General features: G+C 51.1%; 2 protein-coding genes across 10 annotated transcripts; one reads left to right on the top strand and one right to left on the bottom strand.

The window, feature by feature from the left end:
* The first annotated feature begins 212 nt into the window (after positions 1-212).
* On the top strand, positions 213-7,037 carry PAQR4 (progestin and adipoQ receptor family member 4). 6 transcript variants are annotated; one of them, XM_037043407.1, is made up of 4 exons: positions 213-737; positions 2,073-2,294; positions 2,445-5,861; positions 6,631-7,037. In XM_037043407.1, exons 1-3 carry the CDS (start codon positions 572-574, stop codon positions 2,876-2,878), a joined length of 822 nt encoding a protein of 273 aa, XP_036899302.1. In that variant the 5' UTR covers positions 213-571; the 3' UTR covers positions 2,879-5,861; positions 6,631-7,037. The 6 variants fall into 6 exon arrangements, with proteins under 6 accessions (XP_036899302.1, XP_036899301.1, XP_036899300.1 ...); XM_037043406.1 differs by having other exon boundaries at positions 6,338-7,037; XM_037043405.1 differs by having other exon boundaries at positions 2,445-6,513.
* PKMYT1 (protein kinase, membrane associated tyrosine/threonine 1) lies at positions 3,752-18,391 on the bottom strand. 4 transcript variants are annotated; one of them, XM_037043402.1, is made up of 8 exons: positions 18,327-18,391; positions 17,433-17,567; positions 7,924-8,430; positions 6,311-6,804; positions 5,511-5,617; positions 4,957-5,374; positions 4,068-4,145; positions 3,752-3,991 (listed from the first exon to the last, which is right to left on the bottom strand). In XM_037043402.1, the coding sequence occupies exons 3-8, from the start codon at positions 8,272-8,274 to the stop codon at positions 3,880-3,882; spliced, it is 1,560 nt and encodes a 519-aa protein (XP_036899297.1). In that variant the 5' UTR covers positions 8,275-8,430; positions 17,433-17,567; positions 18,327-18,391; the 3' UTR covers positions 3,752-3,879. The 4 variants fall into 4 exon arrangements, with proteins under 4 accessions (XP_036899297.1, XP_036899299.1, XP_036899298.1 ...); XM_037043404.1 differs by lacking the exon at positions 18,327-18,391 and having other exon boundaries at positions 4,957-5,114; positions 5,202-5,374; positions 17,433-17,825; XM_037043403.1 differs by lacking the exon at positions 18,327-18,391 and adding an exon at positions 16,985-17,052 and having other exon boundaries at positions 17,433-17,824.
* Between the last annotated feature and the right edge of the window lie 4,225 nt (positions 18,392-22,616).

The raw sequence follows: 22,616 nt of genomic DNA, 5'->3' as shown, positions 1-22,616 counted from the left end.
GCACACACTGCGGGGGGCGGGGGATGCAAGGTGCCAGGTTTACTCTGGCAAAACCACCAGAACCCAAAATGTCAGGTCCCAAGTGTACAGCCATTCCACGCAAATGAGACCGGCACTGCAGATATCACGCTAAAAGGGTGAAGGCCTGGGTGGCCTTGGGGCGGGGCCTCCCCACCAGCCGGTAGCTATTGGCCCTCGCAGTGTCTACGCTGGTGGGATGGCGGGGGTGGCCAGCTGGGGCGGAGTCTTCTGTCCCCTCCCTCGTCCGGCCGCACCCGTCCTCAGCGCTTCAGAGAGACCACTGGCCTGCTGCCGCCTCCTTGAACTGTCCCTACGGTGCGCCTGCCCAGGCGGAGACCGGTGCACTGCAGCCCCGCGGGCTGACGCAGGGGCGCCGGACCCGCGCTTGCGCAGCGGAGGAGCGAGAGCAGGGACCCCCGGGCCGGCGCGTGCGCGAGCTGTACAAGGCCCGTGGGCAGGCGCTGGGATGACCCTCCCGCCGCTGCTGCCCCACTGAGAAGGCCGGGTGGGGTATAAGAGGAGGGCGGCACTCTCGCACCCGGGTCGGGCCATGGCGTTCCTGGCCGGGCCGCGCCTGCTGGATTGGGCCAGCTCTCCGCCACACCTGCAGTTCAACAAGTTCGTGTTGACCGGCTACCGTCCAGCCAGCAGCGGCTCGGGCTGCCTGCGCAGCCTCTTCTACCTACACAACGAGCTGGGCAATATCTACACACACGGTGAGCTGCGCCCCACATCCCATACCCGCGACAGCCTTGCTTGCGCCGGGCTGGGGGCCCGAAGGCCAAGGAGCGACCAGGTTCTGGGCTACCCCTGTTCTGGCACAGCCAGGAGCCGCGGTGACAAAGCTACCATTGTCTGGGACAGCACTGACTGCTTCCGCTACCCCAGCAGGGCCCCCAGAGCAGGCGAGGGAAGCAGAGTGAGGGACCAAGTCTGCTTAATCCCTCTGAGCCCGGGGGGAGAAGCAGCCTGATATCCAGCCCCTTCGTAATCCCAGCCCCCCTCCCGTGCACCTTCCCCACCAGCACCCGTCCCAGACTTGGGTGTTGACTCAGGCGAAAAGGGGTCCAGGAGCAAAAGTCGGGCACCGGCCCCTCCCCGCGAGCCGCCCTGCCAACCCTTTCCGGAACAATCCAGTCTTGGGACTCCGCCTGGTGGTGACATCTCCGCTGCCCCACTACCACCTCCGCAAGCGCGGGGCCCTTCCTGTGAGGCCCCGCAGAGCTGCACTGACCAAGACAGGGGGCCCTGAGCAGGCTGGGCCCAGCCTTGGTACCTCCTCCACTGGGGGGACTGTGGCCTGGCCGGACCCTGCCAATAATGGGTAGCCAGAGGCCCCAGTCTGCTGTGCCCACTTTTGACCCCTGTGAGGGCAATGCCAGAGTGCCAGCAGGGAGGGTAGAACGCCTAGGATGGGGGGAATGGAGCTCCCAGAGAAGGTGCCTGGGTTGAAGATGGAACAAGCTCTTTTCCACCCCCCTTTCTTGCCTGGCCTAGCCCCTTTTGGAAGACAGAAGATTGCAAAACCTTCATTTGTTTGGTTACTTATGAAGAGGAGACATGGGGTTGGGAGGAATAAGCTAAATGGCCCTGGGATCTGGTATCATTGCCCCCATGTCCTTTTCAGAGCTCAGCTCTAGTCACACTGCGTTCTGGTTTCTGCTGACACACGGAGGCCAGGTTGGGGTTTGAGGTCCTTTGCTTTCAGGGAGGTGATATGGCTGCAAGGGTGAGAGCAGTTTGGGAGTTAAGACTGCTGGGGCTCTCTTCTACTTGCTGGAGACACCTGGGACAGGTTACTCACTTTCCTCACCTGTGAAGTGGGGATACAATCTCTTCTACTTCCAGAACTATTGTGAGCTCTGCTGAGTAAGTTCCTGAAAGCCCAGGGCCTGCCTCTGTCCCAGGTCTGGCAATAGTTGTCTATCGCTGTTGTCAAGACTTGTCTTGCTCTCATTCCTCTCATGTTGTCTCTAGACTGTGGACTCCTGAGGACATGACCTGTCCTCCGTGCTGAAGTTGTGTGATGGATAACTGTCTCCCTCCCCCAGGGCTGGCCCTGCTGGGCTTCCTGGTGCTGCTGCCAATGACCATACCCTGGGGTCAGCTGGGCAAGGATAGCTGGCTGGGGGGCACACATTGTGTGGCCTGCCTGGCACCACCCGCAGGCTCTGTGCTCTACCATCTCTTCATGTGCCACCAAGGGGGCAGCCCTGTGTACACTCGGCTCCTTGCCCTGGATATGTGTGGGGTCTGCCTTGTCAACACCCTCGGTGAGCCAAAGGATGGGGGGAGGGGCTAGAAGAATGAAAGCTGTGGGGCAAGTGGGGAGGGGGCAGTAGGGGACACTCACATGAATCCTGGGTAGAAAGGGCAGACAGACCCCCAGACTGATGTGCCCTCTCCTGCTCTCTCCTCTGCAGGAGCCCTGCCCATCATCCACTGCACACTGGCCTGCAGGCCCTGGCTTCGCCCAGCTGCCCTGGTGGGCTACACCATGCTGTCAGGGGTGGCTGGCTGGAGGGCCCTTACTGCCCCCTCCACCAGTGCCCGACTCCGAGCTTTTGGTTGGCAGGCTGGTGCCCGCCTCCTGGTGTTTGGGGCTCGGGGAGTGGGATTGGGCTCCGGAGCTCCAGGCTCCCTGCCCTGCTACCTGCGCATGGATGCCCTAGCACTGCTTGGGGGGCTAGTGAACGTGGCCCGTCTGCCAGAACGTTGGGGACCAGGTCGCTTCGACTACTGGGGGAACTCACACCAGATCATGCACCTGCTCAGTGTGGGCTCCATCCTTCAGCTGCACGCTGGCGTCGTGCCTGACCTGCTCTGGGCCGCCCACCACGCCTGCCCCCCAGACTGAACCACCACCACCCACACAACATGCCAGCCTGCCCAGTTTTCCAGGGCTAACATCACCAGGCTCCCCTCCTTCTGCTGGTCTGCAAGGGGCTGGCTCCCTGGACGCTTCCCAGCCCCGTCTGTTCACCCATTCTTCCCTGTGGAGCCTCCTCCTATCCACACCTTCAAGCTCCAGCATCCTTTCCTGCCTTCTTCCAGGGTACTGTCTTCCTCTGCAGGCTGGAAGGAAACCAATCCTCCTCAGGGCCTCAGCTTACCCTCTGTGACCTATGAGTTGGGCCAGAGGGGCTCTGGGATCAAGTCTTGCTTGCTCTGACAGCTGGAGTCCTGCCAGCCCAGAGCCATACCCCACCTTGCCCCTCCTCAGACCCACATTAAGGTACCACATGGGTGGCTGGCTGGGCCACCAGCCCATGATTCCTGACCTGACTTTCAACCCTGCACGCCAGCCCTCCTGGCAACCTGAGGCTCATCTACCCCCTCTCCCTTCTGTCCAGACTATGGAGTAGGGAGTTTGGGCAGCAGGACTATCCCCTTACCCTAGGAATAAGGGGCAAGAGGACTGCTGCTGCTTTTTCCAGGCAACTGGCCCACATGTAAAGAGCTGAGTGGCCCTGCATCTGGGCCCCACGTGGCTGGGGACCCACTCCCCACATTGAATGCCATGCTCTCATAGCCCACCCTGTCCCACCAGGGACATACCTGCTCAGGAAATCTGTTCCACACAGTATGGGGCTCCCAGCTGCAATCTGCTGGCCTGAGGCCCTGCTTCAAGGCTCAGCCTCAGCCCATCCCAGAGCCCTCAGACCCTGGGTGATGTCAATAAAATGGGCAGAAAGCCCTGTGTTGCCATGCAAGCAAGTTTGGGCGCTCCCAAGATTCAAATATGTTTTATTAGACATGGCTAGGCAGAAGGGACTACTGGAGTTCCCAGAGGGACCCCAGCCTCCATGAGGATGCGGGAAGGAATTAAAAGGTTAAAAGCACCAGGGCTGTCTGGGCTCAGGTTGGGCCCAGTGAGTCCTCAAACAGGCTGAGGAGGTTTCGAGGCTCAAAGGAGGGGAAGGATCCCTGAGGGGCCTCAGAGTCAATGTCACTTAGGTCCAGGGCATCCCTGGGGGGAAGAAAGAGAAATGACACTCAAGATTCAAAAGACCCTCCTCCCTACCTCTGACCCTGGGCCCACTCACCTCAGTGTGTGCCTGCTCTGGGGGGTGGAGGTGCTCCTGGCAGCCCTGGCCAGGATGGCCTCTGGAGAGAGCAAGGGCCTATGTGGGGTGGGCGAGACAAGCAGGGTGTCAAGCAGTGGGGAGTACATGGGGAGGAGGCCCTGGGAACAGCAAGATCAACCCTGTCCCTGTACGGGCTCCTGCTGAACACAGACAGGGGCCACAGCTGGGGACAATGAAAGTATAATGCCCTTTCAAAGAATAATGTCCACAACTTTTAAAATCTACCTAATCACACTCAAAGGCCACTTCTGTCCCTTTTCAGAACGCAAGGACTTCAAATGAACTGGCTTTGAAGTGAACCTGTGGCAAATGAAGCTTATCTGGTACTTCATGTCAGTTATAAAGTGTCCCTATGACAATGGGGTAACCTTTTCATAAGAGGTTAATGGTATGATTCCTTCTGAGAACTGTCTGCCCTGAGCACATGGTTTTCCTCCCAGGACGGGGGCTTGCCAGGCTCTGGGAACTTTGTCCCGTGAAAAAGACAGTGCCTTGTCTTTGGGCACTGGCAGCCTCTACTGAGCTTGGTGCCACACTGCCCCTTTCCCACTGGGGGCTGTGGCCCTCCAGCTGCTCCCTCATGTGGCAGTGCCCTAAGTGTGAAGTTGCCAGTTCTGCACAGTGGCCATTCCACTCACTAAGCTTAGAAGAAACAGTTGCATTCAAACCAGGACAGGCTGCACTCCCGCCAGCCTCAGTGCCCTTCCCGGGGTATGATGGGGCCAGGTTTGCGGGAGGGATCCCTGTTCACCACTAATCCCAATGGAGCCTGGCCTCTATGTAGAGTTTGACCATGGTGACAGCCCATGTCTCCACCCTAACCCATCAGTCCGGAGCTCTCACCCACCCTATGCTGTCGTCATCCCAGTTGCTGGAGTGGCTGCTGTCCAGGAGGAAGCTGCAGGGTGGTGAGCCAGGCGGGGTGGCTGGAGGGCCCGGGGACTGCAGCCAGTTGGCTGGGTGAGCCAGCCCATGCCAGAGCCAGCACAACAGGGCAAGCAGGGCCTGTGGGGACAGGGAGCCGAGGGAAGCTGGGCAGACCCCAGGGCCAAGGATCAGGGTAGAACAGCCTGTCACGTTCACCAGGCTTACCTGCCATAAGGCCCACCCTCGGCTCAGGGCTTCAGCAGCCATGTACCACAGGACACTCCAGGGCCGTGGCTGCCTGAGCATAGGCAGGGCCAGCAGGGCCTCGGCTGTGGGCCGACGTTTGGGATCAGGCTCCAGCATCATGATGAGGAGAGACCGCAGCTCAGAAGACAGGCCTGTCCATGGGGCAGGGCCATGTCAAGGGTGACTGGGCCCTGGACCCAGCAGTCCCCCACAGCCTGCCATTCTCTTCCACTTGAGTCTGCCCTCCCTGTGGCACAATGTCCCCTCCCATCCTTGCCCCCTACTTACCGGCAGTGAACTCTGGGGGCAGGTAGCCCTGGCGCAGCTGTTGCCAGCCCTCTCCACCATGGGGTAGCTCCATGTTGCATGCCACTTCCAGGATGGTGAGACCCAGACTAGGGGGCAGGCAGTGGGGACAGAGACAGGGACAGAAGATAGGCAAGGTTGGCCTTGAGCCACACATCCCAGAGTCCCAGGATACCCCTGAGAAGAGGGTGAAGAACGGCTGCTGTCTTCCACCATGAGCCAGGGAAATGGGGAAGGAGAGGCTGGGGGCTCTGAGAAGACCTCAGCAGGACCAATGACGAGGACGTGTCATGAAGCATGGACCCAGTACCCAGCACGACCCACACAGGACTGGTGAGTCCTCCTGCACCTCCACCCGACAGGCACTATAGCTATTAGTGTTATTGTCAGGGTCCTGTGGACATGGCTGGATAGAGGCAGAGCAATGGTTACTGGCATGGACCATGGAACCCAGAGCCTGATCCAGTCCAAGCTTCACCACCTGCTAACTGGATTTTGAGCAAGTTTTTTTACGCCCCTTGTACCTATTCCCCTGTGAGTAATAATTGTCCCTCTGTGGAGATATGGTAGAGAGAAGGGTAAATCTAGTAGGGCAGCTCCAGGTGGTTCACTGTCTAGCCTGACTGTAGAACCCCCTCAACTACAGGGTGGGCCTTCACCCTCTTAGGGTACTATCTCCTAGCTAAAGAACACCTCTTCCTGACTTTGAGCCAGGATGGCACTTCCCTCCCTCTGCTACTTGTACCCCAGCTAGTAAGGACCTTCCACAGCCCAGCCTTTACCTGAACACGTCAGCTGCTGTCCCGTAGGAGCCCTGCAGCAGCTCAGGGGCCATGTAGCGGGGATCTCCCTCCTGGGCCTCACCAGCTCCAGACGCATCTAGCTCCACCAGCAGCCCAAAGTCACCCAGTTTGCAGCGGCCCCGAGGCCCCAGGAAGATGTTGGCAGGCTTGATGTCAAGGTGGACCAGGCCTTGGCCATGCAGGTGAGCCAGAGCAAGGAGGGTATCCCGCAAGTAGCCCCAGACCTGAGCCTCAGGCAGGCTAGTGCCCCAGGCCTCACAGTGCTGCTGTAGGCTGGGACCACACAATTCTGTCTGCAGGTACAGGATGCCACCCTCCTCCCAAGCTCGCTCCAGTCGCACACAGCGTGGGTGCTGCCCCACCTTCTCATGGCCGCTGACCTCAGCCAGCTTTCGGGCCCGATCCTTGGGTCCCCGGAATGGTGACATAGAACGCTTTATTGCATAGAGCCGGCCATCTTCTTTGGAGCGCACCTGGAAGGAAGATAATGCCCACAGGTGGGGTGGGAGGTGGCCCAACCATTTAGCAGCACAATCTAGCAGATTCTATTAAGATTTCACATGTGTGGAAGGTGCAATATGGCATTTACCTTAGAAAGACCCCTGCACATGCAATAGCAAGACCAGATGCTGGTTCCCTGGAGGCCCAACAAGGAAGAGACAGGGCAGACATCTAAGTACTAACACAGAGGGTCTCTCAGACTATTGTGGAGTGAAAAAAGCTGGCTGCAGAACAATACAGGCAGTGTGACCCACTGTGTAAAATATGAATGGGTTTATCTCTATATGGTCAATTTTAGAGGTGTAGAGAAAGTTCTGGAAGGAAGGATGCCCACCTGAGAAGCTCAGTGGTTTCCTCTGGGAAGAATTAATCTAGGGTGGAGGGAGCTGCTTTATGAGGGGGATAAATAGTAATGTAAAAAAATACAATTAGAAAAAAAGAAGTGCCCTGGCTGGTGTAGCTCTGTGGATTGAGTGTGGGCCTTCGAACAAAAAGATCGGGGTTCGATTCCCCATCAGGGCACATGCCTGGGTTGCAGGCCAGTTCCCAGCAGGTGACCCACGAGATGCAACCATACATTGATATTTCTCTTCTTCTCTCCTTCCCTTCCCCTCTAAAGAGAAATAAATAAAATCTTTTTTAAAAATTAAAAAAAAAGAAGTAATCTAGGGGCCCATGTTGTTTGTAGTACTTCTGTAAGGAAAACTACCATTTTAAAAGGAAATAGAAATTATTGGGAAATACATGTTTTTTAAAAAGGTGGCATACAGGGTATAGCCTAAGTGCCTGCAACCCAGGTGGGGGTACAGAGGGCAGGGCAGAGCTCACCCAAAACCCCAGAGTGGCTGGCTCTAGGCTGGGAGAAGACGGTAGCCGGGAGCCACTACCAGGCATGCCAGGCTCTGGAAAAGGCAGTGTGCACTGAAGGGGCTGTCGAAGGGGCCTGTGTGAGGGTTATAAGAAAGTGGCCAAACCGCACACAGAGGATGGCCACCTGTCAGCCCAGGAGAGGCAAAGGGGAGAGAGCTGCCCAGAATATTATCCTATCCAGGCACCTCCAGACAGGCCCATAGGGTTGTTACCCCACTTACCTTGAAGACCTCTCCATAAGAGCCATGACCCAGGCGGCCAAGCCTCTGGAAACTCTGCTGGAAAAAGGACTCCGGCCGGCTTGGGTCATACCCAGGGCTCTGCAGGGTCTCAGAGGCTTTGCCTTGAAATGACACGCTCCGAGGCTGGGGCTGGTGCCAGCCAGGGGTCCGAGGAGGAAAGAGACGACTAATGGGGATGCTGCCCTTGGCAGGGGGCCGGGGCGGAAGGGTCCGGCTAAGCCCCCTGGGTCTCTTGAGGGAAAAACCAGGTTCTGCGTGGCGAAAATAAGCTGGGACTGGGATGGGGGTGCCACTCAGTGGTGGCGGGGTGCCTTCTGTGGGCACAGGCATGGCCAGCACAGGAGGCCCTGAGAGGTAGAGTACAGAACAGTGTGTCCACTCAAATGGGTTCTTGTCCTGTGGCCCCAGAGAGGCCGTAGAAGAAGGCCGCGGCTATTCTGCACACATGTTCTGCTTTAAACATGGAAGCTGTGGGGACACGAGCACCTGCCAGGAAAAGGCAGAGGACAAATTATATAAACTTACATACAGCTGTCTATACCTGGAGGTCACAGAAACAACTGCATGGGACCGTGGCCCAGAGCCTCCCACAGTCCAGCAGAGGTCAAAACAAGGCAGGTTTGGGAGCCATACAGCATATGCCTACAATCCCTTCCTCGTCACAACTGTTATTTGACATTAATATACGTAATCTCTTCTAAGATAGTAAGGAGGAAATATTCACACAGACCCCTTATTCACACAGATACTCCCTTATCTCCAATTCCAAAGTGAAAAAAAGAAGGTCTGATTCCAAGTTTCTTGCCTTCTTTTTTATAGTTGTGATGCTAAAAAACATGTAGTAGTTTTGCTTTGAACTCTTATGTTGCAGAGGCTAAATTCCAGCTGAATGTAGCAGAGAGGGCTCCCTCCTTCCACCAGCTCCTACTAATAAGGCGGAAACTCTCTCTGTCTTAGGTCTAGTAGGCTCATTCCTACAAAGGCGGTTCTACTCTGGGAGAGGCAAGCTGAGAAGGCCAGAGGCTGTTGCCTTCAGCCTAAAGCAGCAGTGTCACTCGGGGAGATGGACATAACTGTCCCTGTCCCCAGCTCCAGAGCTGCAGCTCAGAGATTTTGCCTAGAGAGAGAAAAGTAATAAAACAGAGAGATCTGGTCCTAGCAGGTTAGCTTAGTTGGTATAGGTGTATCACCCTATAGACCAAGGTTGTGGGTTTGATCCCTGGTCAGGACACATACAAGAATCAACAAATGAATGCACAAAAAAGTGAACAACAAATTAGCCCTGGCTGGTGTGGCTCAGTGGATTGAGTGCTGGCCTGCGAACCAAAGGGTCCCAGTCAGGGCACATGCCTGGGTTGCAGGCCAGTTCCCAGCAGGGGACACACGAAAGGCAAACACACTGATATTTCTCTCCCTCTCTCCTTCCTTTCCCCTCTAAAGATAAATAAATAAAATCTTCAAAAAAATTTTTTTTAAAAGTAAGTAAATGAAATCTTAAGGAACAAAAAAAAGAATCAGTCGGGATTTAGGCTCTGGCTGGGGGCTCACGTGGTTAGTGTCATCCCCATACACCAAGGTTGCAGGTTTGAGCTCCAGTCATGGGACGTGCAAGAATCAACCAATGGGGGTAAAGGGGGAAAGACTGGGACAACTTTAATATAAACAATAAAAATTTAAAAAATTTTAAACAATCAATCAATGAATGCTTAAATAAGTGAAACAACAAATTGATGTTTCTCTCTCCCCCTTCCTCTCTCTCTAAAATCAATAAATACAAATTTAAAAAAAAATCAGTGCTAGGTGGTAAGCAAGTAGAAGGTGGCTGGTGATTCCACTATAACAAAAAGCTAACCCATGGGCCTGCTAGTTTAGCAGCGAGAATCAGGGAAAGAGCCAGCTAGGAAGAGCCTTCCTGGTTTCAGAACAAAGCTCAAGAACTGAATTAAAAACCCTGTTTACCCTGTTAAAGGAGCCAAAATTTAATTATATCAGTCTATAGAGCAATTGATACTGCAGGACAAAAGCAATAGAGAAGACAGACAGAAATCGGGGTAGCCTGACAGGTAGATATGATCAGGGGAAGCACAAAGAGAGTCCCCCAAAATTCTCAGTGTCCTGGGTTGACTGTACACATGTTCCAGCTGGACCCTTTAAGGAGCAATGTCAGAGACTCCATACTGCGGAAAGAGATGTCACTACAATGGTCTAACCAGTCACTAAACAAACGGATAAGCAAACACATGCAAACATACACACACACAGCCCTGGCTGGGTGGTTCAGTTGGTTGGAGTGTCATCCCGATGTACTGGTGTTGTAGGTTTGATCCCCAGTCAGGGCACCTGTGGGAGTCAACCAATGAGTGAACAAGTGGGTAGAATGGCAAATAGATATGTCTCTCTCTTTCTAGCCTTTCCTCTCTCTTTAAAATTCAATTTAATTTTTTTTTAAATCACAAGCCCTGGACAGGGTGGTGAAGAACCAGTGTGCACAGTGGCTAAAATGTATTATCTAAAATGTCCATGACCTGAAGGCCCTGGCTGGTAACTCAGTTGGTTAGAGCCGTCTGATACGCCAAGGTTACTGGTTTGATCTTTGGTCAGGGCACATACAAGAAACAACCAAGAAGTACATAAATAAGTAGAACAACAAGTCATTCTTTCTTTTTCACCCATCCTCTCTCTCAAATCAATTTTAAAAAATGTCCAGTTTTCAACAAAAAATTGCAAATTGTGCAAAGACATGGGGAAAAAGGCAACAGAAACTGCCTATAAGAGGGACCAGATGTCAGATGTAACGGACTAAGACTTCAAAGTAGCCACTGTAAATATGTTCAATGAACAAAAGAAAACCATGCTTAAAAGAAGCATGCTGACATCTCACCAAATAGGGAATATTAATAATAAGATAGGAATTATTAAAAGAATCAAATGGAAACTGTGGAGCTGAAAAGTGCAAAAACTGAAATGAAAATTCACTGGAGGGGTTAAACATTAGATCTGAACTGGCAGAACAAATAATTATCAAAGTTGAAGATAGACTGATAGAAATTATACAATCTGAAGAACAGAGAGAAAGAAGAATGACAGGAACAGAGCCTGAGAGAAATGTATCACACCATTAAGTGTACCAACATAAGCATAATGAGGGCACCAGAAGAGAAGGAACAGGAAAAATATGCTAAGAAGTAATGGAAGAAAACTTCCCAAATGTAATTAGAAAAACACATAGCAAAGAAGCTCAATAAACTTCAAGTAGGATAAAAGCACAGATCCACAAACACATTATACTAAAAGTGCTGAAAACAAAACAGGGAGAAAATCTTGAGAGCAGCCAGAGAAAAATGATCCATCACTTAAAAGCCTCCCCATAAGATTAACTGCTGACTTCTCATCAGAAACAATGCAGGTCAGGAGGAAACAGAAACCCTGGCTGGTGTAGCTCAGTGGATTGGACCCAGGCCTGTGAACCAAAGGGTCACTGGTTCAGTTCCTGTTCAGGGTACATGCCTGGGTTGTGGGCCTGGTCCCCAGTGGGGGATGTGCAAGAGCAACCACACATTGATGTTTCTTTCCCTCTCTTTCTCCCTCCCTTCCCCTCTGTCTATAAAAATAGATTAAAAAAAAAAGACAACAGGATAAGGTGTTCAAAGTGCTAGGAGAGAATTTGTCAACCAGGAATTCTTTTTTTTTCAAATTATTTATTATTTATTTATTCTGAGAGAGAGAAAGAGAGAAAGAGGAAGGGAGGGGGGAAAGGAGAGAAACATCAATGTGCGCTTGCCTCTCATGTGGCCCCCACTGGGGGACCTGGCCTGCAACCCAGACATGTGCCCTGACTGGGAATCGAACTGGCGACCCTTTGGTTCGCAGCCCGCACTCAATCCACTGAGCTATACCAGCCAGGGCTTCAACCAGGAATTCTATATCCAACAAATTACTTTTCAAAAATAAAGGCAAAATAAAAACATTCCCAGATAAACAAAACCAGAAAGACTTCATTGCTAAAAGACCTGCTTTACAACTTCTGTGAGTCTGGACCGGTCCCCATGTCCGGCTGCAGGGCCCCTGCAGCCTTAGGTTTTAAAAATTCTAGGACTTCCGCCAAGATGGAGGCATAGGTGGAAACACTGTGCCTTCTCCCACAACCAAGTTTGAATACAACAGAGGTTTGAAGAACAAAGACACAGCCAAAGAACAGAAAATTGAATTATACGGAAGTCCGAATACAACTAACCATGCAACTGGGACAGTAAGAGGGGCGGAGCCAGCAGCGGAACAGGGTCGGCAGGACAGATCCCCCGACCTAGGCACGCAAGTGGCCCGGACCCAGTCAGGGTGTGGGGCAGACTGACTGCGGTCACACATTCACGCACAGTGAGACGGACCACGCAGGCCCCAGGGGGCGAGGGCTGCCAGTGGTGGCACACTCGAGTGCAGTGGGATGAAACACGTGGGCCCAGTGACAGTGGGAGGTGACGGTGGCAGCTGCAGCACCTGTGGCTGCGGTGGTGGGAGGCAGCAGACGGGATGCCACTGTTCCTCTTTGACCCCGCCCCCACATACAACGTCCCGACCCAGCGACTGAGTTGCCCTGCTCTGGTGAACACCTAGGGCTCTGATCCTGCTATGTAAGAGGCACGAACAGCCCAAAAGATGGTGCGAGAAGAACTCGAAGTCCCAGAGCCAATAACTCTCAGCAACTGAGAAATTGCCAGCCTCTCAGAAGCACAATTCAAGACACTGTTTATCAGGATGCTCACAGAACTGGTTGATTATAGTCACAAATTAGAGGAACATATGAAGGCTAAACTAATTGAAATGAAGGGAGATGTCCAGGAAACCAACAGCGATGGAAAGGAAACTGGGACTCAAATCAATGGAATGGTCCAGAAGGAAGAACAAAACATCCCACCAGAAAGGAATGAAGAAATGAGAATTCAAAAAAAATGAGGAGAGGCTTAGGAACCTCCAGGACATCTTTAAACGTTCCAACATCTGGATTATAGGGGTACCAGAAGGGGGAAAGAAACAGCCACGAGTGGAAAACTTATTTGAACAAATAATAAAGGAGAACTTCCCCAGTCTGGCAAAGGAAATAGACTTCCAGGAAATCCAGGAAGCTCAGAGAGTGCCAAAGAAGTTGGACCCAAGAAGAAACACACCAAGGCACATCATAATTACATTAGCCAAGACTAAAATGAAGGAGAGAATCCTAGAAGCAGCAAGAGATAAGGGAACAGTCACCTACAAAAGAGTACCCATCAGACTGTCAGCTGATTTCTCAAAAGAGAACTTGCAGGCAAGAAGGGGCTGGAAAGAAGTATTCCAAGTCATGAAATCCAAAGACCTACAGCCAAGATTGCTTTATCCAGCAAAACTTTCATTTAGAATAGAAGGACAGATAAAGTGCTTCTCAGATAAGGTCAAGTTCAAGGAGTTCATCATCACCAAGCCCTTATTATATGAAACGCTAAAGGGACTTATATAAGAAAAAGAAGATGAGAGCCCTGGCTGGTGTAGCTCAGTGGATTGAGCTTGGGCCCGCGAACCAGATGATTGAGGTTCGATTCCCAGTCAGGGCACATGCCTGGGTTGCAGGCCAGTTCCTGGCAGGGGCCAGTTCCCAGCAGGGGATGCACAAGAAGCAACCATACATTGATGTTTCTCTTCCTCTCTCCTTCCCTTCCCGTCTAAAGATAAATAAATAAATATTTAAAAAAAAAAGAAAAAGAAGATGAAAAATACTAACAGTGAAAGGACAGCAAACTCACAGTTATTAACAACCACACCTAAAACAAAAGCAAACTAAGAGGAGAGCTAGATCAGGAGTGGAACCATAGAAATGAAGAACACATGGAGGGTTAGCAACAGGGGAGTGGGAGGAGGAGAAGGGGGGAGAAGGCATAGAAGATAGCATAGACAGTAGGTAGAAAATAGATGGGGGGAGGGCAAGAATAGTGGGGGAAATATAGAATCTAAAGAACTTGAGACATGTGGTTATAAACTAAGGAGGGGAGAATGGTTGGGGAGGGAGTGTGCGGGTAGAGGGGAATGAAGGGGGGGAATAGAACAACTGTAATGGTATAATCAATAAAATATAGTAAAAAAAAAAAAAGACCTGCCTTACAAGAAAAACTGAAGGAAATTCTTCAGGCTAAAAGCATGTAATCCCAAACCGTAATTCTAACCTACATGAAAAAACAAAAAAACACTAGTAAAGGTAATTATATAATATAAAAGAAGAATAAATGTATATTTCTTCTCCTTTCTTCTCTTAACTAATTTAAAAAGCAACTGTATAAAACAATATGTAATTGAATTGTTGGGCATATAACACAAAGAAGTGTGATATACTTGCATATAACCACACAAAGGAGGTAGGAGAGAATAATACTATTGGACTAGAAAATGATACGCAATAGTAACTCAAACCCACAGGAACAAATGAAAAAAAAAGAGCCAGATGTGGTAAATAAGGTCACTGTAACAAACATTATGCATATATACTTTCTTTCCTTTCTTCCCTCAGCCTTTTTTTAAAAAGATTTTATTTATTTATTTTTAGAGAGAGGAGAAGAAAAGGAGAGAGGGAAAACAACATTAATATGTGGTTGCCTCTCAGGAGCCTCCTACCAGGGAACTGGCCTGCAACCCAGGCATGTGCCCTGACTGGGAATCGAACTCGCAGCCCTTTGGTTCGCAGTCTGGTGCTCAATCTACTCAGCCACACCTGCCAAGGCACCTCAGCTTTTAAAAAATTTTTAATTTATTGATTATGCTATTACAGTTGTCTCAATTTTTCCCCCTTTGCCCCCTTCCACCTAGCAACCCCCACTCCCTCAGGCTATCCCCACACCATTGTTCATGTCCATGGGTCAGGCCTATATAAGTCCTTTGGTACTCCATTTCCTATACTGTACTTTACATCCCATGGCTATTCTGTAATTATCTATTTGTACTTCTTAATCCCTTCACCTCTTCACCCATTCCCCTACACCCTTTTCCATCTGGAAACCATCAAAACACTCTCCAGGTCCATGATTCCATCTGTTCTTCTTGTTTGCTTTGTTTGTTTTTTTAGATTCAATTGTTGATAGATATGTATTTGTTGCCATTTTATTGTTCCTAGTTTTGATCTTCTTTTTCTTAAGCAAGTCCCTTTAACATTTCATATAATAATAGTTTGCTGATGATGAACTCCTTTAGTTTTTTCTCATCTGGGAAGCTCTTTATCTGCCTGCCCTTTGAGTCTAAATGGGTTTTTTTTATCTTTTTATTTTTTAGAGGGGAAGGGAGGAAGAAAAAGAGGGAAAGAAACATCAATGTGAGAGAGAAACATCAATTGTTTGCTTTCTGCATGTGCCCTGACTCAGGACCAAACCCACAACCCAGGCACATACTCCACCTGGGAATCGAACTGGTGACCTTTTGCTTTGTGGGACAACACCCAACCAAATGAGCCACACAGGCCGGGGTTCCCTCAATTAAAGACAACTTATATAAGTGATGAGGCAAAAGAAGGTTTACAGTTGTGAGTATGAGAAACAGAGTTATTCTTGTATTACTTATTAATTACTGTATTATTTTCCATACAAACAAATGTAAATCTGCTTTTACCCTATCCCATTAATGGAAAGATATTACATGTTCATAAATCCAAAGATTTAATATGGAAAAAAATGATAATACTCTCCAAATTAACCTACAGATTCAGCACAATCTCTACCAGAATCTCAGCTGGCTTTTTTTTGCAGAAATTAACAAGACGATCCTAAAATTCATATGGAAATTCACCAGACCCAGAATAGCCAAAAACAATCAAAATGAAATTGGAGAACTCATACTTTCTGATTTCAAAACTTACTACAAAGAAACAATAATCAGAACAGTGTGGTATTCACATAAGGATAGACATATAGATCAATCAAATAGAGAATTCAGAAATAAATCCTCACATTTATAGTCAATTGATTTTGACAAGGGTGCCAAAACAATTCAGTGGGAAAGAACAGTCTTCTCAACAAATGGGACAACTAGATACCTACATGTAAAACTCATTTGGCAGAAAAATCTGGTCTGACTTTTTTCCCCCTCTAAGTATGAATGTTCATGTATTTCTCAACAGAATTATTAATGTGTTTCATTATTGGATGATGTCCCAAACCCATGGGTGGTGTTACATATAAATGTCATATGCATCCTATTAGCTTTCTAAAATCTGACACCTTTTGAATTCTGGAACACACCTGGCTGATTCAGAGGTTTGCAGACCTGTAAATTAAGCTCAAGGAAGACTCAGCCTAGTGTCTAGCATGCAGATTCCTCAATAAGTGCTGTTAAAGGACACACAAAATTACAGAGGCCTCATGTGTATAAGTGGCTTTATGTGTTGGAGCACAGAGGGCTTTTTGTGTTGCTATAATGTTGTAATTAAAACAAAAATAAGAAAACAAAAGGGGGGAGTTTAATTTTGAGAGGAAGCCACAGTGTATCAAAAGATGCAACCCCAACAAGAGGTGAGCCAGTAACTGAAACAAGGGGGACAGTCATCTGAAGTGTGCCCTCCAGTCCCTGGGAGAGTAAGGACTGAGGGAGGGACCCCCATGGGTGCCTGCCTGGAAGACTCACCCTACATATTGTGAGGACCCTTCCTCTGCCTCTTTTACCTCAGGAATCCCATTCCTGGGTTTCTCAAAGTGAAGAGCTGGGATGTCAGGATCCTCCAGGGCACTGGTTAAAAGTACAGCCTCCCAGTCCTGTCACATTTGGAGACACTGGCCACCTTCATCTTAAACCAGTTCTCAGACCATCCCAAAGTCACATTTTAGTACCACTGGCCTTGCCAAACAGCTTTGTGGGTGGGGCCGCGTAGGTAGAAGGAGCAAGGTGAATCTAGGGTGGCCCTGAGCAGAGGCAGGGCCAGGGTGACCTCTAAAGCTTCTACAAGCCTCATCCTCTCTTTGGGCGGGACACAACTGCTGACCTCGGTCTACAGCGCTAGATTGTGAATTCCTCCCGGGCAGGACAACAGCAGACTCACCTCTTTGGAGGTAGGGAAACAAACCTTGGCGAAAAGAGTTGAGTAGACCAGCTGTCACGCGGGAGGGGCTGTGGATGGAATGTGGGTGGGGCTTTTCCTGGGGAAGAACTAGTAACGGGGGCGGGGGCAGTCGCTGGGGTTCCCAAATGAAAGGGGAGAGAGAGGCTGTAAAAGGACGGGTGAGCAGCAGGGTCCATCACCCCCAGCAGCTAGAGGGAAAGTGGGCGGGGTCGCCCGGGGCAGGGCTAGCCCAAGGGGGTTAACCGAGGGACACCTCAAGACTCAGCCCCACAGGGAGGGAGGACGTCCAAGGGATATAAGGGGGGGAATGAGGGTGCGCAGGGGAGGAGCTCTCGGAGGGCAAGGGGTGCCAGGAGCTAGGGGAAGAAGAAAAGAAGAGGGGAGGGAGGTCCGACCCGAGGACCCTCAGGGCTGGCTCTGGGCTCACCTGGAGCGGGTAGGCGGGGCGCAGCTCCGCGAGGTCCCAGATTTCGGGTCAGCAGAGCCCGCAGGGACCTGTCAGGGGGTCAGAAGGGCCAGGGTCTGCCGTCGACAGCTCTCTACGCCCAGGCTAGAGGAGCCTCTGGAAGGGGAACGGCCCGTGAACGCGCGCGGAGCCAACTCGCGCCAAAAATTCCAAACCGGACTCGAGTCCCCGCCCAAGAACGCCTCTTGCTCCGCCCCCTCCCCGATTCAGCCCATCAAAAAGCTCAGTCTTCCTGAGCTCTGCCCCTCACGTCCCAGCGTGCTCGTCGCCAGCCCCCGCCCTCAAGTTTGTGCTGCCGAGCATTCTGATTGCTGCGCAGGCGCAAAGCGTACGTGGTGCCGGCCGGGGGAGGGGCAGAAGCGCTTCCGCCTTGCAGTTCTGTAGGGGTGTGAACAGTATGTTGGGTCCCTTCCACCTCTTTTCCGGGACTCCGACCGACCTCCAGACCCCGGTCCCGTCACCATGATTCTCTCTGGCTTAGTTCTCTCTTCTATGAAAGGAGCAGTTACCGCGTTTTGCCCCGGAGGTGTAGTCCCAGGAGGCGGTCACCTCAGAGCAAGACAGGAAGTCTCTGCGTCCTCTAGGATCCCGGCGAGGTGGAGTTCCCTGGGCTCGCTGGTTACACACACCCCGGGCTCTAACACACACACACACACACACACACACACACACACAAACACACAAGAACACACACAAACACACACACACGTCGTTCCCTGGGCTCGCTGGTTACCCCCACCCCGGGCACGCGCGCGCACACACACACACACGTCGTGAATGCGGTGGGGATGCCAGACACATTCCTTAGACCCGTGGAACGAGCGGTTTTGGCTTTGGGAACCAGAAAATGCTAACCCAGGAAGTCTTCCAGACACCTAGGCTGGAGCCTCTCTGCTTCCAGGCTTCAGCCACCATGGCCGCAGCCTTTCCCATTCGTTGGATTTGAGACTAGAGCTCAGCTCACACCTCCCTCAGCTCTTTCTGGGCTGAATGACCTTGAAAACGCACCTGGGCCTCTGAGCTTTGGATTAGTCTCCTCTCTAAAAATTGAGCTGATGAAGCTTTCCTCAAGGAGCTAGAGGTTCAAGTGGAATGATCCCCTTAAAGTGCTTAGCAGAAGGCTGGCGCAGAGCAAGTGCTGATTCCTAACATTAGTGCAGCTAGGGTTACTCCTTTACTGAGTGGACCTTTATTTCACTCAACAGGGCAGAGGGGAGTCACTCTTCCAGGCCACCCTCCCTAGAATGCTCTACATCTCATCACAAACCCTTTCCCACTTCATTTTCTTCGTATTGCAACTCTATATGAGATTCTATCCTACTTACCGGTTTATTTGTTGACCATTCGTCCCTCAAGTTTCTGAAAGGTCATGGACTCCAGGGCTCCCAACCCACTGCAATGCCTGGCTTTCGATGAACATTCTCCAGTGCACAGATCAGCCTGGCATCCCAGGTTAGGCCCAGAACTCGGGGGGATTCAGCGCCCTCCCCTTTCCTTGCACCCTTCCTTTGCATTAGCATCTCTGGCAGCCACAGTCCCTGTGACTCACCCTGGATCCTCATTAAAGACCCCAGCCCGGTCCCCGGGAGGCCTTGGGAGCAGGCATGTCCCTCTCCAGCTGCCATCTACTCTGCCAACCCCATCTTCCAGAGTCCTGGACTCAGGCCTCTTTCCAACTGCCCATTCCTGAAAGTCTAACTCACGATGACTTAAAAATATTTTTGAATTAAAAGATATGCTTCCAATGGACATTTTATTGTGTAGAAGGGCTGTAATTTAAAGTTAAGTACAGATAGCAGGTAAGAGCATGGGCCATAGAGTCAGTGAAACTGGGGCTCCTTTTCTGCCACACAGAAGCTATGCAATCATGGGCAAGTTGCTTTATGTCTCTGGGCCTGTTTCCGCATTTGTAAAATAGAGATAATAATAGTTCCTACCTCCTTGGGGAGTATGAGCATTAAATGAGAAAATGCATGTGAAGTGCATAGTATAGGGACTAGAACATAGTAAGAGTTTACTCATTGTTTAATAGCAGTAACACTCCTTTATTTGCACAGTGTTTTGCCGTTTTCAAAGCAACCCCCTAGGCCAAAAGAAGGAATTCGGAGAAGAGGGGTCAGGACTCCCACACCCACCCCAGGGTCATGGGGGTAGAGGCATGGGCCTGCAGGGTTTGACACCACAGTGCTTGGCTGGGGCTCCATCCAGGAGAAAGCCCCCACCTGCTGCCCAGGAGTGTGATTCCTGGCTATACATCTGTATGAGAGCCAGCTGGAGCCACACACATCCCCGTGTGTCCCCATCACCACAACAGCACATGTCCCTCTCAGACTGTGTCCAGGAAGTCCTTCAATGTGGCCACAAAACAGGATAAGGTGGACTAAGAAAGGCAAGTAAAAGGCCACAAATGGGAAGACGGCTACCTCGCAGGAAAAGGGAGATTGTGGTGGGTGCTTTTGGGGAGCCGGCTGTGTTCTATTTCTTGACCTCTGTGCCAGCCGCACAGGTGTTTGCTTTATAGATATTTATTATATTGTATATTTCCATCTTATGCACACTTCCGAATGTACACCATACTTCACACTGGTATACAGTCTAAGCCAAGTCCCTTCTACTCTCTGCCTCTGTTTCACCATCTGCAAAATGGAGTATCAAATAGCTCCCCCATAGTCCTGACACCGTAGTACTATTCGTATCATCCGTTTAGAGGACAGTGAACAGACTCAGGGAGGTCAGATGCCTGCTCAAGCTCCCCAGCCAGATAGAGCAGGCACTTAACCCAGAATGTACGCCATATTTCACATGGTTTTAATAAACTGACAGTTTATTAAACTGGTGTATGAGGGGAGGGAGTTAACACAGGTCAGCTTTACACAGTGCAAATGCCTGGGGATGCCAGGGAAGGTGTCCCAGAGGCTCCGGTTCAGAGGTGGGGCTAAAGAGCTACCAAATAGAGTCAAGAGGGTAACCTGAGGGGCCTTTAGCACAGCTGCAGGTTCAGAAGGTGTCTTTACTGTAGGCTTCTGGCAGCCCTTCTAGCTATTCTCCCTAATTCCCCTCCTGGTAGGTAGGTGGTGCTGCTGAGAGCAGATGGCTGGGAGTCTATTGACACAGGCTATGTCATTTTATTTATTTTATTTTTATCTTGTTTAATCTTCACCCAAGGATACGTTTACTGATTTGAGCGAGAGAAAGAGAAAAAAGAACATCTATGTGAGAGACAAACAGCAATCGGTTGCCTCCCCTATATGCCTTTACTGGGGATCTAACCCACAACCTAAGTATGTGCCCTGACCAGGAATCAAACCCACAGCCTTTTGGTGCATAGGATGATGCTCCAACCAACTGAGCCACCTTGCCAGGGTGACTGTGTCATTTTAGGTGACTGACTTCTTGGGCCTCTGTCTTGTACTTAAATTTTTTTTTAATTTATTGATTTTAGAGAGAGAGGTGACAGAAAAAACAGAAACATTGATTTGTTGTTCAACTTATTTATGCATTCATTGGTTGATTCTTGTATGTGCCCTCACTGGGGATCAAACCCACAACGTTGGCTTATTGGGAAGATGTTCTAACTAACTAACTGAGCTACCAGGCCAGAGCAGTCTTACACTTTTAACACCCCAGCTGTCACCTTGTCCTAGGCTTCTGGCTCTGGCCCTCAAAGTTGCTCCTCTATGCAGAGGCTGGGCCATGTCCACTCAAGCCTGGGAGCAAAGGGTAGCCTAGGTCTCGCTCCACCAGGAGCTCTGTCAGCCCCGAAGTGATCCATGTGCTCTCAGGCCTGCCCTGCTTGTTTGGGGCTGGGGTTGAGCTGAGGGGACAGCTATGCTGGGGGTAGGGGTGGTGGCAGTGCAGGGTCTGTGGGTGCCCAACTGGGCCCAATCCTCGTCCTGAGCAGTGTTAAGCTGGCCCAAGGTCCCTGGCTGACTGACATTTCCCACAGGCCCATGCCAGCACCCAGGCAGCTTGGCAGTGGTGGTGGGCACCGGCATTCCCTCTGGAAGTGGCCAAGCAGGCACCTAGCCTTTACCTCCCACATGGCTCTTCCTGGTCTCCCCGCCTGCCTCCTCCTGAGCCAAGCTTCCCTGGCACCCTGTGGGGTGAGCTGAGTGTCTCTGACTGGGTCTGTGTAGGGGGCCCTCAAGTCTAAAGCAGACACCTTGGGCCCAGACTGGTGTAGGGTAGGCAAAGAGCAATGCAGTGTCTGCAGTCACTGGGCCTGTTGCTGCCAGAGTGTGTGGAGTAGCAGAGAGAGAAGTACTGTGGACTGGGGTTGTGGCTGTAGACTACCTGGCTTCAAATTTCAGCCCTGGTACTTAGGAGGTATACAATCCAAGCCAAGTCCCTTCTACTCTCTGCCTCTGTCTCCCCATCTGCAAAATGGAGTATCAAGTAGCTCCCCCCATAGCCCTGACACCGTGGTACTATTCATATCATCAGTTTAGAGGACAGTGAACAGACTCAGGGAGGTCAGATGCCTGTTCAAGCTCCCCAGCTTGATAGAGCAGATACTTAGCCCAGTATGAATCTGAGCCCAGCACCCAGCCTGGTAACCATAGGCCGTGAGCTCCATGAAGACCAGTGCTGGTTGTTACAGGGAAGAGCAAGTGGCAGGCAGGAAATCCCTCCCTGGGGAGCCTGAGTGAACCATCCCAGCTGTCCCAGGCTGTCTTGGGTGGCTGGGGCCAGGAGCCACACCTGAGCCATTCCCAGCAGCCAGTGGAAGGTCCAGCGTCCTCCAGGACTCCAGGTTACAGCCTATGCCAGGCAGGGCAGGAGATGGCATATGGAGTGCTATGTTAGGGCCTTGGACTGAGGGGACCCAGTAGGAACCTTGTGCAAAGATGGGTCTGTCAAAGGAGCTGGGTGCCAGGGGGCATAGTTTTGTGTGTGTGTGTACACATGCGTGCATGCGCTCAGGTAAGCATAATTCCTGAGTGGGGGTCCTCTTGTGTGGGGAGAGAGAGAAGCAAGAGTGTAGCCCAAAGGTGGGTGGGAGGAAAGGTGCAGGCACAGCTCAGTTCTGGGGGGACTACAGGTGAGGGGGTACCTGGAAAAAGACCTGCATTCCATGGGTGGCTAGCTGGAGCTGTCCCCATAGCTGTTGTGGGTTCTGAGATCTCATGTAAGAAGCAAAACCTA

The sequence above is a fragment of the Sturnira hondurensis genome, unplaced genomic scaffold, assembly GCF_014824575.4.
Source record: "Sturnira hondurensis isolate 20B ecotype Veracruz unplaced genomic scaffold, ASM1482457v3 Scaffold0004089, whole genome shotgun sequence".
Lineage (NCBI taxonomy): Eukaryota > Metazoa > Chordata > Mammalia > Chiroptera > Phyllostomidae > Sturnira > Sturnira hondurensis.
The sequence above is the reverse complement of the archived record's forward strand: the minus strand, read 5'-3'. Positions and strand labels throughout refer to the sequence as shown.

Excerpts from the sequence above, each read along its gene's own strand:
- PAQR4 (XM_037043407.1), top strand. The coding sequence starts at position 572 with ATGGCGTTCCTGGCCGGGCCGCGCCTGCTGGATTGGGCCAGCTCTCCG. Across the intron at positions 738-2,072 it reads GGGCAATATCTACACACACG|GGCTGGCCCTGCTGGGCTTC; the intron begins GTGAGCTGCGCC and ends TCCCTCCCCCAG. Across the intron at positions 2,295-2,444 it reads CTGCCTTGTCAACACCCTCG|GAGCCCTGCCCATCATCCAC; the intron begins GTGAGCCAAAGG and ends TCTCCTCTGCAG.
- PKMYT1 (XM_037043402.1), bottom strand. The coding sequence starts at position 8,274 with ATGCCTGTGCCCACAGAAGGCACCCCGCCACCACTGAGTGGCACCCCC. Across the intron at positions 5,618-6,310 it reads ACAGCAGCTGACGTGTTCAG|TCTGGGTCTCACCATCCTGG; the intron begins GTAAAGGCTGGG and ends CCTGCCCCCTAG. Across the intron at positions 4,146-4,956 it reads TGGGATGACGACAGCATAGG|GCCCTTGCTCTCTCCAGAGG; the intron begins GTGGGTGAGAGC and ends CACCCCACATAG.